This window comes from Poecilia reticulata, linkage group LG20 (assembly GCF_000633615.1).
Source record: "Poecilia reticulata strain Guanapo linkage group LG20, Guppy_female_1.0+MT, whole genome shotgun sequence".
In the NCBI taxonomy this organism is placed as follows: Eukaryota; Metazoa; Chordata; class Actinopteri; order Cyprinodontiformes; family Poeciliidae; genus Poecilia; species Poecilia reticulata.
In genome coordinates this window covers 24,145,826-24,162,249 of record NC_024350.1, presented here as the reverse complement: position 1 = coordinate 24,162,249, position 16,424 = coordinate 24,145,826, and the positions used below count along the sequence as shown (strand labels likewise).

Below are 16,424 nucleotides of genomic sequence, written 5' to 3'. Positions count from 1 at the left end.
AGTGGAGATCAGTGGAGACATGTTTAGATATTTATACTTGCGCAGGCAAAACTGCTATCAAGCAACATCATTGACAATCACTTTTGCATTAATGCTCTAACGTTGGAGTTAATTGCCTTCCAAAGGTCTTCGTTATGAGTACAGGTCTTCTCAATCACGGCTTCATTCTCACCAAGTCTACTTCTTCTTGTTACCTTGTGGTCTGCTCTCTGACGTCAAGCTAAAAAAAAAAATGTGATTTTTTTAACATGCCAAACTAAACAACTCCAACACAGGAAACTTTAACAGCAAAAAGTACTGTCTAAAATTAGGCTATGTTAATCTATTCCACATGGTCAAACAAGTTTTCTGACCTACATACAGAAACCCACTATACATATAATGATTAAGATCAAGGAAGCCAAAAAAAAAACAAAAAAAAAAACAAGTTTTCTCACAACCTTGATATTCATAACCAGCTCGTCGCTCTTCCGTACAAAAACATCATTTTAGGATTTTTGACACATTCCATGTATCAGCACTCATTTTCCCATCACACAAAATAATCAGTGTACAGTAATTAAAAGCAGCAACTAAGCTGTGACATAGTAAACTCTTAGTAAAAGGGGGTTAGACGTGATTAAAATAATTTTATCTGTCACCAATGGTCATCTTCTTTGTAAAGTTGACATCTATTGGCATGCAGTGGAGAAACTTTTCTCTTGGATAGCAGACGACTTGTGAAGAAAAGGCAGCAAAAAGGTCACTCCTTTCCAAGAAGAACATGAATGATAGAATATAGGATCTGCAGGAAGTACAACGAGAGAGTGAAAAATCTGATAAGAAAAATATGTCTGCAGAATAATGCAACTCATGTCTTTTACTGTTTTGTAAAAGAACACTTTTTGTGTAGGAATCACAAACCCCCTCCAAGAGTATCTCCTTCAAACAATGTAGGCACTGGTGAGTGAAATCGTTTCCAGTACCATTAGGCAGAAGACAGAAGTGATAAAATCTCTAAAGAACTGAGAGTTTGAACTCGTGTCAAAGAAAATCCGTAGATCTTAACCTCATTTGCGAATCGGGGACATTTTCAAAAGATGCCTCTGGATCAAAACAAAAAACTGATATTATGCTCAATTTCAAGCACTTGAGACAAGAATGGATCTCAGTCAGGATTTGGTCAGTCATCTGAAATCAGGCCTGCCAGAGTGAATTAAACAAAACAAAAAAACATACAGCACAACTTTTTGTCATTTGTAAAAACTTTGGCAATGACTGCATGGAACTAAATGTCAGAACATTTGCCATCCTTAACCATCAAAAATGATTTATGTCATCTTTCACTTTCACGTAGCAGTGAAGCAGTAAAGGAACGGAACTTGTGTTTGTTCCATGTTTTTCTTGTTATTACAGCACTTCTTGGCAATAAATCTTACTCATACTGTCGGAAAGCCTGTTTATTTTTCTTTGTAAGGAAAATGAATTTGTTGGTTGAGCAGCAGAGTTGATTATCTGAGGTTGTGCTGCTGAAAATCGATTCTTTCCTAATCGCAAACAGTGGTGGCAGTGTGACAGTTTGGGATACCTTCTCCCTAAATGAAAATACAAAGTTTGTCTTCAATTGGAGGCGATTTTAGTGCAGAGAGATACTGAGATGAGATTATTCAACCATGCCATAGTCTTCTGGGGGTTAAATTAGCAAACTTTTAAATTGCCAATATGTCATTTTATCTTACAATTCCAAAAATCAAATCTAACAAATGGCATTAATACATAGTTAGTAATAGAATAAGACATTTGGTACTGCCAGAGAGAATTTGGCAAGTTTTCATAGACTCAACCCACACACTCAACTCTGCTGCTTAACCCTCAAATGTGATTTCCTTGTAAATCTGGTGCTTCCTAGGTAAAATCAACACTCTTTCCAACAGTATAATAGTAAGTGTTATTGCCAAGATGCACTGATACAACGAAGATATAATCAACCAAAAACAAATTGTTTGATTATATCTGCCACATAGACTAAAATCACTTAATCTATATGCTAGTGAGTTTTAATCCTTTTTGATATTCTAAATTTTCCTTAAAGGAGGTCACCTCTAATAGTTTGCTTGGCCAGATCAGTTAACTTGTCAGACTAGATGTTCCTTGCATGTCCAAAATACAGGTTATAAACAAAAAGGTGAGGATTGATTTTCAGGCTTTATAGAAAAGCAATGGAATCGATTACCCATTCAAGACAGTTTGGACCCAACCCAAACACTTTCTTTCTGACACCAAATCCAACTGTGCTATATTCTGGTCACAAAAAAGTATGACTACTTGTGATTCAAATTTGTGAGAAGGTGTGTCTTATGTCCTGTTTATTGTTTTTTGTTCTGTTTAGTTCTTTGTAATTTATTGCTCCCCTCCTTGCCAGGTTTTCATAGTTTGAAGTATTTGAAGTACACAGACGAAATCCTTATGGTCTTATTGTATATTATAAGTTTTAATCAAAATGACAAACATGCAAAATAACATCAGGATATGTTTTGGTCCAGGACTGAAAAAAATCTGGTTCACTTCCTGCTGCAAATGAAACAAACAAAAAAACTTTGTGTACCTTGATTTGAGTATTTATTCTTTGCATCTGACTGTTAACCTAAAAAATATTCGATTCCTCTTAAAACTCACCAGCTTTTTTGATCGACAAGCAGATTAAACACCAGTAAGATACTAAAATACATCAATATTTTCAAGCATACTCTGGAGAAATGTTTTCTAGTACTCGAAATAACTTTTTTAAAGAAAATAAATCGAAATAGAACCAAGGACAACCACTCTGCACATGGTGCACACACTCCTAGCACCCAAATTAAATAAATTCTAACAGAAATAATTTCACCTTAGAAAGCGAAGCCTGATGCTGTTTTAGTACACGGCCTTCTGGAAGGAATAACAAAGAACTGGAAACTAACACAATGCTCCGTTGGATAAATACAAATAATGACGACTGATGTATAATCGGTGAAGAAGCACAGTAAACTTAACTTAAGAAAACACTGAGGCTACTTATATATCTATATAAATACAGCGTCTTCCAAAAGTATTCCCTCTATATATGAAAAAGATTGAAGCTGGACCAAAATGCTGTCAGACAAATACTACGAAGTTCAAGTGAGCAGGCTCTTCTTCGATTAGATTCTGAAAGTCTTTGCAATCCTGCACCTTGCGTCATCCTGTGTGGATCCATTCATTAGAGACAAGGTTTAGATATGAATGGAAGATGGATTGAGCTCCTGTTCACTGTTTTGGCTTTGAATTCAGAATTATTATTTTTTTTGTTTCTTTGTTTTTGACTCGTCGCAGCAGCCACACTTTATAACCTAAAAAGAGTTCATTTTGAGCTTTCTGAAAATATGGAGCTGTAAAAAAAAAAAAAAAAAAAAATTGAGATTCAACAGACATGAGTCTCTTCTCCCTTGTAAAATAAAAAAGGAGAGGCAGCTTTTAGCTGTAAATCTGTAAACATTTGACAGCGATTATAATGTTAAACTATAACCAGAATAAGTTTGTGAAATACATGACAAACTCGGAACATCTTTAGCCACGCACGCAAAATCAAAAACTAAAATTAGAGATTGCAAAAACTTGACACTGGGGTAATCTGCCAACCAGCTGGTAGATTTCCCTTAACATAGAACCAGAGTTTAATTGGAAGGATTTAGATGAGAGCACACTTGTGTGTAAGATGGCTGCAGCCCTAAGAATCTGTGGCAATCTAACTGTTTTTCAAAGAAAAGCAAAAGTAATTCCTGAAACATTTTTTTTATGCCACTGTTTGCGTAAATGGTCACACTAAGGGATATAAAAGGCTGTCAAAAAGTAAAGGTGTGATAGTTGTGATAAACGTTCTCCAAGACTTAACGAGAGGCCGGTGAGGGGAGACGTGGAGGAGAGCGGCTGAAACAGCAGCTCGGCTTCTTCCAGCTCAGAATTACTCAGCACATTTTTACGCAAATCTAATTCGACACCTCCTTGAAACGGAGAGCAGCTCTAGCAATAACAACCATCCGCTGAGCTGTGTTATTGTAGCGCAGAACCACGCCGACTGCTCCACCTCAAAATCCCTGTACCCTCTTTTGTTCTCTCCTTTCCTAATTTTCAGACTCATAAGTGAATCCTGTTGGCGAACATAAAGAAGCCTATAATCCTAACCCTTTACTCATTGCTGACGAATAAGATAATTGTCTTCTTTCATTTGATTGTTGTTTTTTTTTTTCTTTTTCACGTCAGGAAATTGGGCACTTTTACATCCCACATTATCCAATGCACACTCAGATATAAATTTTTGCTTTTGTCCCATTAGGATGACAAAGGTGAAGTGGGGCTTTGTCTCTTTTTTTTTTTTTTATAAGGAACAACCAGAAGTAGGAAAGTGGCTAATAATTAGAACTCTCAGAACTTTTACAGCTGAAAGCTAATGAGTGTGCCGTCACACTTAAGGAGCTGTAATAAAGGGGATCCAGGATCAAGTGTTTTATGGAATATGCTGTCACTGACTGCCTCGATTAGGGAGGTTTTGGAGTCTTATCACAGGGTGTAATTTTTATTATGCATTAACCAGAAGCATGTTGATATCCTTTCTTAACATTAGCACATCATTTCTGTCTGTAGTCGTTCCCTCCGCTCTTTGCATTACTTTGCAGCAGCTCTTAAACACATTTGGAGACTAATTGTGGCCTTGTTTCTGATTTTAATCAAGAGCCGCATCGACCCGATTCCCTGAAATAAGCTAACACAATTTATTTCTATCTCCGTCTAACTTCCAGAGATCCCCGTAGCTGATAGGAGCATGCACATCCGTGTGAAATGAAATATATTTGAACCCTTTAGATATCCAAATTAAAAATAGCACCTAGTACCTAGAGCTGCTAATGACTAATATGGAGCTCTCTGTCTTGTAACAAAAGAGGCTATTGGCTCTTAATGACCTCATAAAAAGAAAAGGCCTGCTGGGCGTATCTGGAAAGACGTCCGTCATTTTAGCTTTACATCATGTGAATTTAGTGAAGCCGTTGAAATGTGCTGGTTTGAGCCATGAGACGGCAAATAAGCAGTGATTCAAAGACAGGGTAAACTCAAGTGCGTTCATAGACTATCATTTGTGCTACAACTCTAAATTTGATAGAGGGATGAAAAGATATTTTTGACATGAATTAAAATTAATAAATATCCACGTGTGCAAATATGTTGAACACAGACATTTTTTGAGCGTACTTATATTTTTACTTCAATGTGTAGCTATCTGCATTTTTACAAGTGTGCTTTTGGAGTTAAAGTAGCATAGAGTAATACATACGTCTACATTGTACTGACCTTCATGTTTTGGGCACATCTAGGTTTAAACGGCATTGGCCGTTTAAGCATCAGCTGTGCTGAGCTCACCAGTTTTCAGGCCGATTCAAAGTGAATGAGAAATGAGGTCAATGTCAAATATTGTCAGAGGGCCAACTGATGAGCTCAGATTGACTGATTTTAGGTTCTTCTCTCATGCTATTCAGAGAATTCACCTTGTTAAAACTAAACAAGCCGGCTGCAGCTGCTTTATACTGACAGCTCTAGACAAATTGATAAAATATTAAGGTGCCTATCGGTGTTAAAGAAAGACTAAATATCTGCACTGTTATACTCTATTTTATAAGTGCACATTCTGTAAGCATGCCCAAACAAGAATGTGCAGCTATGCCTGTTTTTCAGTCAGTTGGTTAAGAACCACTGATCCTAGACAGTCCAGTCAGTGTCCTCTGCTGGTGGAAGGTGAGCTTCTGTCCTACTTTTTTTTTGGGGGGGGGGGGGTTTGCAGCTTGTAACAAGTTTTCTTCTGGGAATGTTAGGTATATACTGTAACACCATCCATCTTCCCATAAAGTCTGACAAACTTCCACACTCTTGCATCCCCAGAGCATGACTCTCGCACCTCCATGTTTCATGCTGTCGATGGTGTGTTCAGTGGGATGTGCAGCGTTTTGCATGTAGGCCAATTTCTTCTTACCTGACCTGAGAACTCTGTTCCACATGTTTGCTGGGTTCGTCATGTTTGTGGCAAAGCCCAGACAGGACTTCTTCTGGCTTAGTTTCAGCAGTGGCTTTGTGTTTGCCTCTCTTCTATTAAGGCCGGTTCTGTGGCTGCCTCAATAATGGTTCTTCTGTTCATATATATATATATATATATATATATATATATATAGTGGCTTTAAGTTGTGTTTCATATCGCTAAAGTATTGCTCAAAGATGATTTTACAGCTATTTTAAACATGGTGAAGTGACATGTTTGGTATTTGAGATAAGCAGCTAAAACGGAAAGCCACACTTATCGTATAAGAAATAAAAGCAAGATGACTGATAGCCTTCTGTTCAAATTGTCCAACATTCTTTCATTGCATCATTAAACCTGTAAAGTTGCTCCTTTTATTCCCAGTTTCAGTATATTAAAGGATTTCTATTGGTTATACTGACGATGGTTTTGACTTAACGAGGTTACAGATATCTAAAGCCCCTGCTGACCCACTGCGGCCCCCCGCTGACCGACTCACTGCCACAGTGGTGTGGTAGGTTTGCTGGAGTCTTCTGTGGCCACCAAAAGCAGGAGGTGATCAAAACTTTACAGTGAATCTTCTTAGAACGGATTGAAACAAAAGAGATTTTTTTTTCCCCACTCTATTGTTATTTACCTTTCAGGATGAGGAGCAGCCCTTTGAGACTGAACCAGAGAACTTTGACATCAATTTGGAGAAATCTGATCTTCCGTCCACACAGAGCAGCGACTCTGGGTCAGAGCAGCGAGAGGACCTGCTGGAGGGAGATTTGGGCCTCGGCACCGGAGCGGCTCACGTCATTGAGGAGTGAATTTTCCCACTCTAACTTTACCTTATCATTCCCCACTCCCCTGTTGCCTTAATGCTAGCCCCCACCTCCCACAGAGCGCAGGGACCATGGTCTGTGTATTTCAAAGCCACCGAGTGGGAGTTTGTTACTGTGACTCGCATAAGGTCACACAACCCCCATGTGCCGAGTTGTGTGCAAAAACACACTCACGCTGGAAGGAAGAGACAATTAGTGGAGGCTGGCATTCTTCCTGTTTCTCTGCTGGAGATGTATTGTCCTGCTTTGTTTTTAAATTTATTTTCATCTGCAGGAGCATGTCTGTAAATTAGAATGTCATCAAAAAGTTAATTTATTTCAATTCAAAAAGTGAACCTCATGCATAGATTTATTACACAGAGGAATCTCACAAGATATTAAAAGATATATTTTTTTTTTAACAGAGAGGCTATTTAATGGGAGTGGTACATTCTGCAGACTCCTGGGGGATACGGTCGATTTGACAGTCCTCCACAAGGAGTTTAAGTTGCAACAGGTTAATTGCTAAAGGAGCTGGCTGCTCTTCGAGTGCTGTATACAAAATATTAATGAAGAGTTGAGTGGAAGGAAAAACTATTATAGGAAAAGGTCCACAGCCAACAGGGATAATGGGATTCCAGCCTGACGCCCATTCAAGAGCAGATGAAGTCAGCGCTTTAGAAGTTATGTCATGTTCTGTGAATGTAAATATGTCCTCCAATGAAGCTTGTTTGTCAAATTCCCAGTAATTTTTGAAAATGACAACCTTTAAGCAGGTATTAAACGTAGTTTTTATTGAAACTTTCTGCACTCAAACTGTTTTCTTTTTTTATAGCTCTGTTTAAGTATTCTAATCCTAAATGTTGGAACTCCGTTAATCTGTTCATCTAGTTTAGTGAGTTACTGAAATGAAAGAACTTTTCAGTATTATACTAATTTATTAAACATGACTGCCTTGGACATAACACTGTGAAGAGAGAGGCTCTTAAGCACCGTTTTTGGCTTATCCTCCTTGTGAAGACTGTCGGTGACAAATAAATGTCTTTCACTGATCTATGTAATAAGCATTTTTAAAAACTGCGTTTTGGATTCACATTACTTATAAACCATCTTCATTTAAATCAACAGCAACAAAATGCTTGGGATATATATTGTTATCGCTGGTGAATGGAATTGGTTACATTAACTGGACAGAGATGGTGCACCTATAATTTTTAATTTTTTTAAATACAAAAGATGAAGTGACCCTTATGGTATGTTTCGTAAGGTGGGAACTCTCTCACCAGCATACACAGTGATTGAATGCCACAGTGTTTCTTCGAATCACCCAGGATGTTATTTCAGTGCCTGTTCTGCTCCTCTTTTCTGCCCATCTCCTGATTAAGTTTTCATTGCATTTTTGCCCTTTCAGCTGATTCAAATCCCCCTACTCATTTTCCTCCGTGTCCCCCTTATCGTCCAAGAGCATTCTGTAAACATAACGGTTCTGGCTTTTATTATAGAACGCGCGTTGTTTCCTTTTTGACTCATAAATCTCCGGGCCGTCCCACTTTTATTCCCCTGGAGTGAATCAGGGTGCAGTTTGCTGTAGGTTAGGCTTTGTGTAATACACCCGCTGCCCTTGAAGTGATCTCTCTTCTATTTATGCAACAAATGCATGGGTACATCTGTGGAATGCAGGTCTGTCAGCTGTTGCTTGCTGAAAATGTTTACCGTATAAGCCTGATAGCAAACCTGATAAGAGTTGCGCTCTTGATTAAAGAGCTGAGAACAACAGCCTTTCATCACAAGTCTCCAGACTAAAATCCTTAAAAGAGCTGTTTTCTAAAACTAACTAAATATAGTGTGATTTGCTGACACAGTTCTTCTCCTCACTGATGTAGTAGTTGCCAATCAGATCATTTATAGGCAGAGGAAGTTTGACCAAATACAAGGACCTGCTTTTATGGAGCTCAGTGTTTGCCAGTGGGAAATAGAATCAACCCCAAAGCCTAACAAACAATTCCTTTATTTTATAAACGCCACCGTTTTTCTCTGTTAATTATGCCATTTTCTGTATTTTTCTGTAATAACAATCTTCTTATTGTTATTTTTCACAAAACTGGATTTAAAATTAGCAAGACAGGTGTCTCTCAAATGATAAATGTGCTATTTGTCTTGTGCTTGAAGTACTTTTTATGAATGCAATGATTTTATATGGTTTATCTTTGTCTCTGGTTATTTGCGTTAAACGACACACTTGTTTCTGCAAACAGCGTGAAGTTGAACTATAAGCACTGATCACACTGAGAAAAGCGCGAGACTTTCCGTCACACTTCTGTTGTGTCAGCTTACTGTTCTGTTTAGGTTTTTCCCTTTTTTTTCAGTATCACCTAATAAAAAAGTTAATGTCTGACAAAATAATGCCTTTTGTTTGCAACCGTTACTTTACTTTTACTTCTTCATGCAGATATGAACTTATCATTAAAATCCCTTCGTTGTAGAAAAACACATTTTATCAGCTCCGCTTTGGCTTTTTATACGAACTCAGTGCAGATAGACAAAAGCCAAATCCAACTCATTCTTAGCTTTAACTCCACATTTTGCTCATTTACACGAAGGAATAAGCTCTATCAGGGGTTCCTGAGTAGGTGCAAAGTAACCAGACACAAAATGCACTACGTTTTCCCTGAGACACACATGGAATCAAAAAGGTAGGACCCCGCTTTCAAGTCTAACAAACTTAATACTTTCAAAGTTAGCATACTGTTGAAGGCAAAAAATAACCCCACTGTCTTGTTTGAAGTGATCACTTTTGGTCTCTGTTTTACATGTCAGTTTAAAATACTTCACCAAGACAACAAATATTATAGTTCAGTCTAATATGTAATAATTTATTTAGTCTGGTATTAAGTTTAACACTTAATGAGATTAAAAAGAACCTATGATTATATCTGTTGCAGGGTTAATATTTACACATCTCCTATAGATATATTAAGGCCCATTACTTTACATCTGAGGAATCAGTGAGAACTGATGATGCCTTAAAGGAGTGTCTCATTTCTCAGTTAATATTTTAACTTACCCAGACCAGAGAGACACAAGGGGTTTGACTAATCTTGGAACAAATTAGTGTTCCAAGACTTTTAATAATGGCAACTAATGACTACACTGGACTAAAATGTAAGGTCTAAAGATAGAAGTCTAAAACAATTCAACTGTTCAAACTGCTCATCATCTTGTGAAAGCATGTGCTATGCTCACATGAAACCATCATTTATTAATTTGGGCACAATTCGAGAAGGGCACAAAATGGCATTTCTGTTTCCCCTTGGAAATATGGAAGTGAAAAATGCGGGATGTTAAGAGACTCAACAAAGATGACTGAATTCTTGAAATGAATCAGCTTCAACTAAGTATTTGTTGTGCTAACCAACAATTTTTTTATTTTTATGGATTGTTTTCCTCGAAGAGTTTAGTTTGAATTGTCCTGGATAATGTGACAGAATGTGGGGAAAAATCATTTTGTGACATCACGGTAACCTAGCATTTTGACAGGGCATGTAGCTCTTTTATTCCATCCATATATTTCATGCAGAACTAGATTAATAAAACTGGGTTGCTGGGTCATAATCCAGCAGCTATTTGTGTGTATGGAAGAAAGTAAAAGGGAGTCAGTACAAGTCAAAAGGGTGCTACAGATAAAAAATATATGGGTTTGTTAAATATTAAAGCACCTGCACTACTTACCTCCCCAAAATAAAACTCTGGATCTAAAAATAAGTATTATAGGAATTTTTCAAGGGGAAATAATTTTAAAACAACACTTCTGAAACTTGTTTAGCCCTAAGAGTTGCACACACTCCATCCACGCCGATTAACGGTGAGTGTAAACAAAAGGTATATTTACTAAACGCCATAGGGCACCCCTAGGATATGTAGTCATTGGCAACAAATGTATGACATTGCGGCGGTACGATTGCTTGCAGAAATACAGTGTTGTGAAAAAAAACTGTCCCCCCTTACAAATTTATTTCACTTTTCTGTCACACTTCTGTTGTTTCAGATCATAAAAGTAATTTCAGTATCAAACAAAGATAACCCGAGTAAATAAAAGATGAAATTTGGAAAAGTATAATTTCATTTGTTTAAGGAAATGAGCCATCCAAACCAACCCGGTCATACAACTCCTCCTCTTATTACACAATGACTGAGCTATGATTAAACTTCGAAAGTTGAGTAAAGTTTTACATGCTCCACCCAGAGCCTGTTTGACTGTGAAATAGACGGAAAAATTTCAAAAAGCAACATGTCTTACCCCATGCTGAAAAAATAAAAAAAAAAACAAATGAGAAGCAAAATACTTGATAATCATCAATCTGAGAGGGGTTACAAAACCTCAGCTACGGCGTTAGAGCTCAGCAAACCACAGTGAGAGACATTATCCATAAATAAACATCACATAAAACATCAGTGTTTGTTCCCAGTGGGAGACCTGCCATGATAACGCAAAGAATGCATCAAAAACTCATCCAGTTCACAAAATAGCCCAGAACGACATCTACAGCACTGCAGGGATCACTTGCCTCAGTTAAGGTTGTTGTTCATGTTCAACATCTTGACTACTCTATGATACTTCAGAGAAAATGTTTTATGGACTGATGAAAATAAAGGTCTAACTTTTGGGAGATGTGTATCCAGTTTAGCCTGCTGTGAAACTAAAACTAGCATTTCAGAGAACAAACGTCATACCCACAGTCAAACAGGGTCAGAGTAGTGTGAGAGTCTGTTGCGTCAGGACTTAGACAAATTGTCATAATTGTTGAAGTCAGGAATTCTGCTCTCTGGCAAAAAATCCCAACGGCCATCATTTCACTAGCTTAAGTGCTCTTGGATTACAAAACAGGAAAATGATGCAAAGCACCCTTAATACACCACCGAATAGCTCATAAACAATAAAAAGGAAAATTTTAGAGTGGTCTAGTCAAAGTCTGGACAAAAATCCTACAAAAACGCAGTGCCTTGGCCTATATTAAAACAAGCATTGGCCAAAATTCCTTCATGGTGATGTAAAATATCCATTTAATGTCTGTAATTGTTGCCAACAAAATCAGTAATTAGCCTAAGGGGGCATATATATATATATATATATATATATATATATATATATATATAGGGCCTGGTTGGTTCAAACTGCTTTTTCCCCAAATAAATTAAATCATAACTTAAACAGCACATGTTGTTATTTACTCATTTTCTCTTGTAACATATATATTCTAGACACGAGCAAAATGAGACTGAATATTTCTTCAGTTTGAAAATGTTACACTCACAAATGATGCATAAAGTCGTTTACTGTGAACTTTACTCAATGCAATATATTTTTTTTTTTTAGATCAGGTGTTTTCATAAGAGCAAGCAATTGTAAACATTTGAAGATGGTAGAACAACAGAATGCTCACACTGACACAAAGAGAGGTTGTCCTGCTCCAGAGTTATGACCAAAAGTCCACAGTGCATGTCAACATCCTACAAGGACGTTGTGACAAAATGAAATAACAGTTTAAAAAAAAACTATATAAAGTACTACTGCTGTTCTGATGAGACTTCTAACTATGGCACGTCATCAAATCAAATCACTGATTGTCTCTGACTTTAACGGGGTATTAAAAATAAAAATGATTTTTTTTTTTTAATCTGTTACTACTTTTTTTTCCTTTCATCTACTAGTTTTTCTTTTCACTTGTACAGACAGTATGGAGAGTGAAAAATAATATATATTTTTTAAGATTTTAAACATTCAAAAATAATCTCAAAAACATCAACTTTTTAGTGTTATAATAATACCAAGATACATAAATTATCCTTTTGTTTCCTATCTTAAGTCATTGTCCCACAGCCGGTGTTCCTGTATAAAAGAAGTGTACAAACTGCAGCTCAAAAACAAGATATACATTCCAAATGTAGCCAGCCGGAGCTCCTTTAACACTTGAACGTAAAGCTTTAATTCCACAATAAGAGGAAACGGCACTGCATGGAAAAAATGAACATTAAATTAAAAAGGTCTTTGGTGGCGAGGAGGATGCTTTTGTTATTTTTTCTTCACAGTTTGGAGCGCGTCAGCAGCGATTTGCTCAAATCCTTGGCCTCCCCGGCTGTTCTCACCCTCTCGTACCCCAGGACGGACATGGAGTGGTGGCAGTAGTCTTCCACCTGCTTGATCTGCTGGATGCTGAGCACCATCCTCCAAGCGCTGGCTGCCTGCGTGGCGTTCCGGGAGGAGACGATGAAGGGCTTGGAGGAGGAGCTGGAGCCGCTGGTCATGTTCAGCGCAAACGACTCAATGTCATGGTTGGTGGTGAGGTTGGCGAAGCGGTAAACACTCCTCAGGGTCTTGACGGGATTCTCCACCAGGTCCTCGTAGCGCACGGCCATGTACTTCCCCTTCAGCCAACCTGGAGGGTTCAAGGCAGTCCTCAGAGTCCTGGAGGTGCGGTCGCAGATCACCTCCATGGCTCCGATGGAGTGGTAGTCGGAGCCGTCCTTCTTGTTGACCTTGTGGCCGGGATCTACGAAAGGTATCCGGCGCAGTTTAGGGTCCCTGCTGCGGACCACCTGCAAGTTCTCCCTAATCAGGCCGTGTCTGGATTTGATCCTTGAGTTTGCCACTGCCCGAGGATCTCTAACCAAATGGATCACTTTCAGATCCAAGGATGGGTCCTCCATCAGAGGGGCGAGAACATTTATATCCAAAATGCGCACCCCTTTAATGACTATAGTGTTGTACTTTAGGCACTCCTCCTCCAACAGTCTAAGGCTCTGTGGGGGACACTTTTTGCATACCTTGTCATCCACCATCCCCACCACCTCCTTCCTGTAGGCTGAGCACAGGGGGTAGGAGCACACAACCTTGTTCAGCGTGGCACCAAACAGCCCTAAGGAGGTGAAGTTTTTGCCTCCGGGGCTGTTGTAAAGTTGGAAAACAGACAGATCGCAGCGATACAAGGAGCTCAACATGTCTCTGGCCGCCCCCTGCAGAGACACCGCATCACCAGGATACAGCTTCTGCCAGATGTGCCACATAGGTTCATACAAGAAGAACACTTCTGGATTTTGGTTGAAAAGCTCACCAAAGAAGGAGGACCCCGACCTCCAGGTGGTCAAGACGTAGATGAGCTGTCTCTTCTTAGCCAGGGAGGGCCTGTAGAGAAAGCGAATGTCTGATCTGCTCTGATAGGTGGTGCTCCTCATCTGATGGTTGCACTGCTGAGGCTCCTTGGTCCATTTATAATTGGCCAAATTGAGCATGGTGAGCACCAGCAGCAGGAAATAGGCCATGAATAACACAATCCTCTTCCTGCGCAGCACTTTCATCACGATCCCAGGCTGTGCTATTATCTTTGTATGATTCCTGTAGGTTTTGAGCTTTCTCCCAAAGCCAGCATCCTTCTCCCAAGGCGCTGTCAACTTCAGTGGTTGATGGTATTGTTTGCCTCTCATCTGTAACCCCTGGAGAGAGTGGCTCCCACCACTGGGCAGAGCTCTTTACATTGACAGTAATGCACCAAGGCGCGCTCTGTAATGTGTATGTTGGGAATTTATTTTCCAGATGATTAGGTAATATATATTCCAAAAGCCCGATTCACGGCGTTCACTGCACTGCGCAATGTTCCTCATAGGAGCGGTGGTGGATGGTGATGATGATGGAGACGTTTAGGCTGTCCATACCAACGATCCGCAACAACACAGGAAGGAGCCGCCGCCGTCTTCTTCATTGTAACAGACGCCCTTGTTTGCTCATGTTCAGCGGGGGCATCTCTGCGCAGATACTGTCTGATGCATCTTTGCAAACACAGCCGGGCTGAGATCCACACATAGACACGGCGCAACAAATCAGAATGAGTCCTGCGCGAACGGCTTAAATCATCTGAATGCAATAAAGCAGCGTAAACCAGTCTGCATCCGTGGTCACAGATTGAAGAATCTCTCACATAGCGACCTCCTCTGCTAGTCTAAGTGCCACACACTGAACGGGTTCAGTCCAAATGCAGGCGCAGAGGCCCGCCCTCTGACTCGCTGCATTGGTCCAATTGGTGACGTAATGCGGCAAGTGGCTTCTTTATTGGGCTTTTTTGCCCGTCTGTTTCCAGAGCCTCCCAGATAGAGATGTAAAGAATAGAAGACGTGAGCTTCCACGCCATATTGTGCGGGACAAATTCGTCGAGGAAAATGAGGGGTTTTCTGAATAAAACATTGGCCGAATTTTATTTTCTGCTCGTTTTTATAAATCACTTTACGCAAAATAGGATATGCTTCCTTTTTACTACGAATAGAAGCCACTTCTGACACAAAAGTGAGCTATATCTGTGAATCAAAATAAGCTCGAGCATCTAGTTCGAAAGATGGTACACGTACCTAAATGTGCGTAAAATGTACCTTAACTTTAAAAATTATCTCGAGCCACTAAAGTTAGCTACATTTTTTTTTGGTTGTGATGCTTAACAATGTTAGATTTGTTTAAACTGTCCATGATTTTAAGTTGCGATAATAATAATAATAATAATAATAATAATAATAATAATAATAATAATAATAATAATAATAATATAAAAGGGAATTGTCACAAATGTTCATTTAAATTTTAGTGAACATAAAATAGTAATATATGAGCATTAACAATAAGCATAATGAGTATTAGTAGTAGTGGTAGCAGAACAAAATTATGTACTTATTATGTACAGTTTACGTGACTGTAACTTCAACCTGCATAGAGAATGTTTTACAATTATGATTAACATAACTATTGTAACTGCAGTTTTTTTCAATTCCTATTTTATTCTTTCTTTGTGTTTCTTTGTTTCTTCCTTTCTTTCCTTCTTTCTCTCTTCCCATCCTTCTTCCTTTCTTTGTATATTTTATTTATTTATATTTAATTTCCCTACAGTATATCAACACATCGCACGGTCACGAGCTTGGCCTAAAATTGGCAAAATTGTCTTTTACAGCTTTTGTGTCTCAACAACAACGCCACTCAAAATATGGCGCCATGTTAACGTATGCTGTTGATCTCACTGTTGTACATCTATGTCGTGCAGAGATGGCTCATAGTGAAAGCTTTTATTATAAGCCATAGAGGTCTACACCCATCATGATACAAAAAGTTCAAGAGAAAGCGCTCTGAAGCTCTTCATTATTTCACGGCCCCACATCACGTCGTGTACTGAAATCCATACTCTAAAACAAAAGCTGTTCTATTTCATCTACTTTTATGTACATTAGATAGGAAACTTGTCTGTTGGGAGGGTTCAGCATCCCAGATTAAGTGTATGTTTTCACCACTTCAGTCTCGGGATTTATTTTTTCTATCTGTTCAGGCATAATATTAATATTATGACTACTGACTGGAGACGTTAGTGTGGCAGTGATCTTCTACCCTGCGAGAAAATCTTAGTGTATCAGCAGCAAATAGAGCACAAAAACACACACACACATTAAAGAATAATGACAAAAATAAAATACAATTTAATTTAAAACTAAATAATTACACAGTATTGTAATATACAGACAATGTTTATATATAT

The 16,424-nt window shown here is 38.6% G+C and overlaps 2 protein-coding genes across 3 annotated transcripts in view; one reads left to right on the top strand and one right to left on the bottom strand.

The window, feature by feature from the left end:
- LOC103456924 (sodium/hydrogen exchanger 9) overlaps positions 1-12,407 on the top strand; it is an 83,015-nt gene extending 70,608 nt beyond the window's left edge. The window contains exons 15-16 of one of the 2 annotated variants that reach the window (XM_008396808.2): positions 6,508-6,613; positions 6,703-12,407. In XM_008396808.2, coding sequence (XP_008395030.1) covers positions 6,508-6,613; positions 6,703-6,870 — 274 coding nt within the window. In that variant the 3' untranslated portion in view covers positions 6,871-12,407. Of the gene's footprint in view, positions 1-6,507; positions 6,614-6,702 lie in introns of those variants that run through there. The other variant, XM_008396809.2, reaches the window with a different exon arrangement.
- Positions 12,408-12,937: 530 nt separating this feature from the next.
- Positions 12,938-14,873, bottom strand: chst2b (carbohydrate (N-acetylglucosamine-6-O) sulfotransferase 2b). The gene has a single exon (XM_008396807.2). It carries the CDS (start codon positions 14,341-14,343, stop codon positions 12,946-12,948), a length of 1,398 nt encoding a protein of 465 aa, XP_008395029.1. The 5' UTR covers positions 14,344-14,873; the 3' UTR covers positions 12,938-12,945.
- Positions 14,874-16,424: the final 1,551 nt, after the last annotated feature.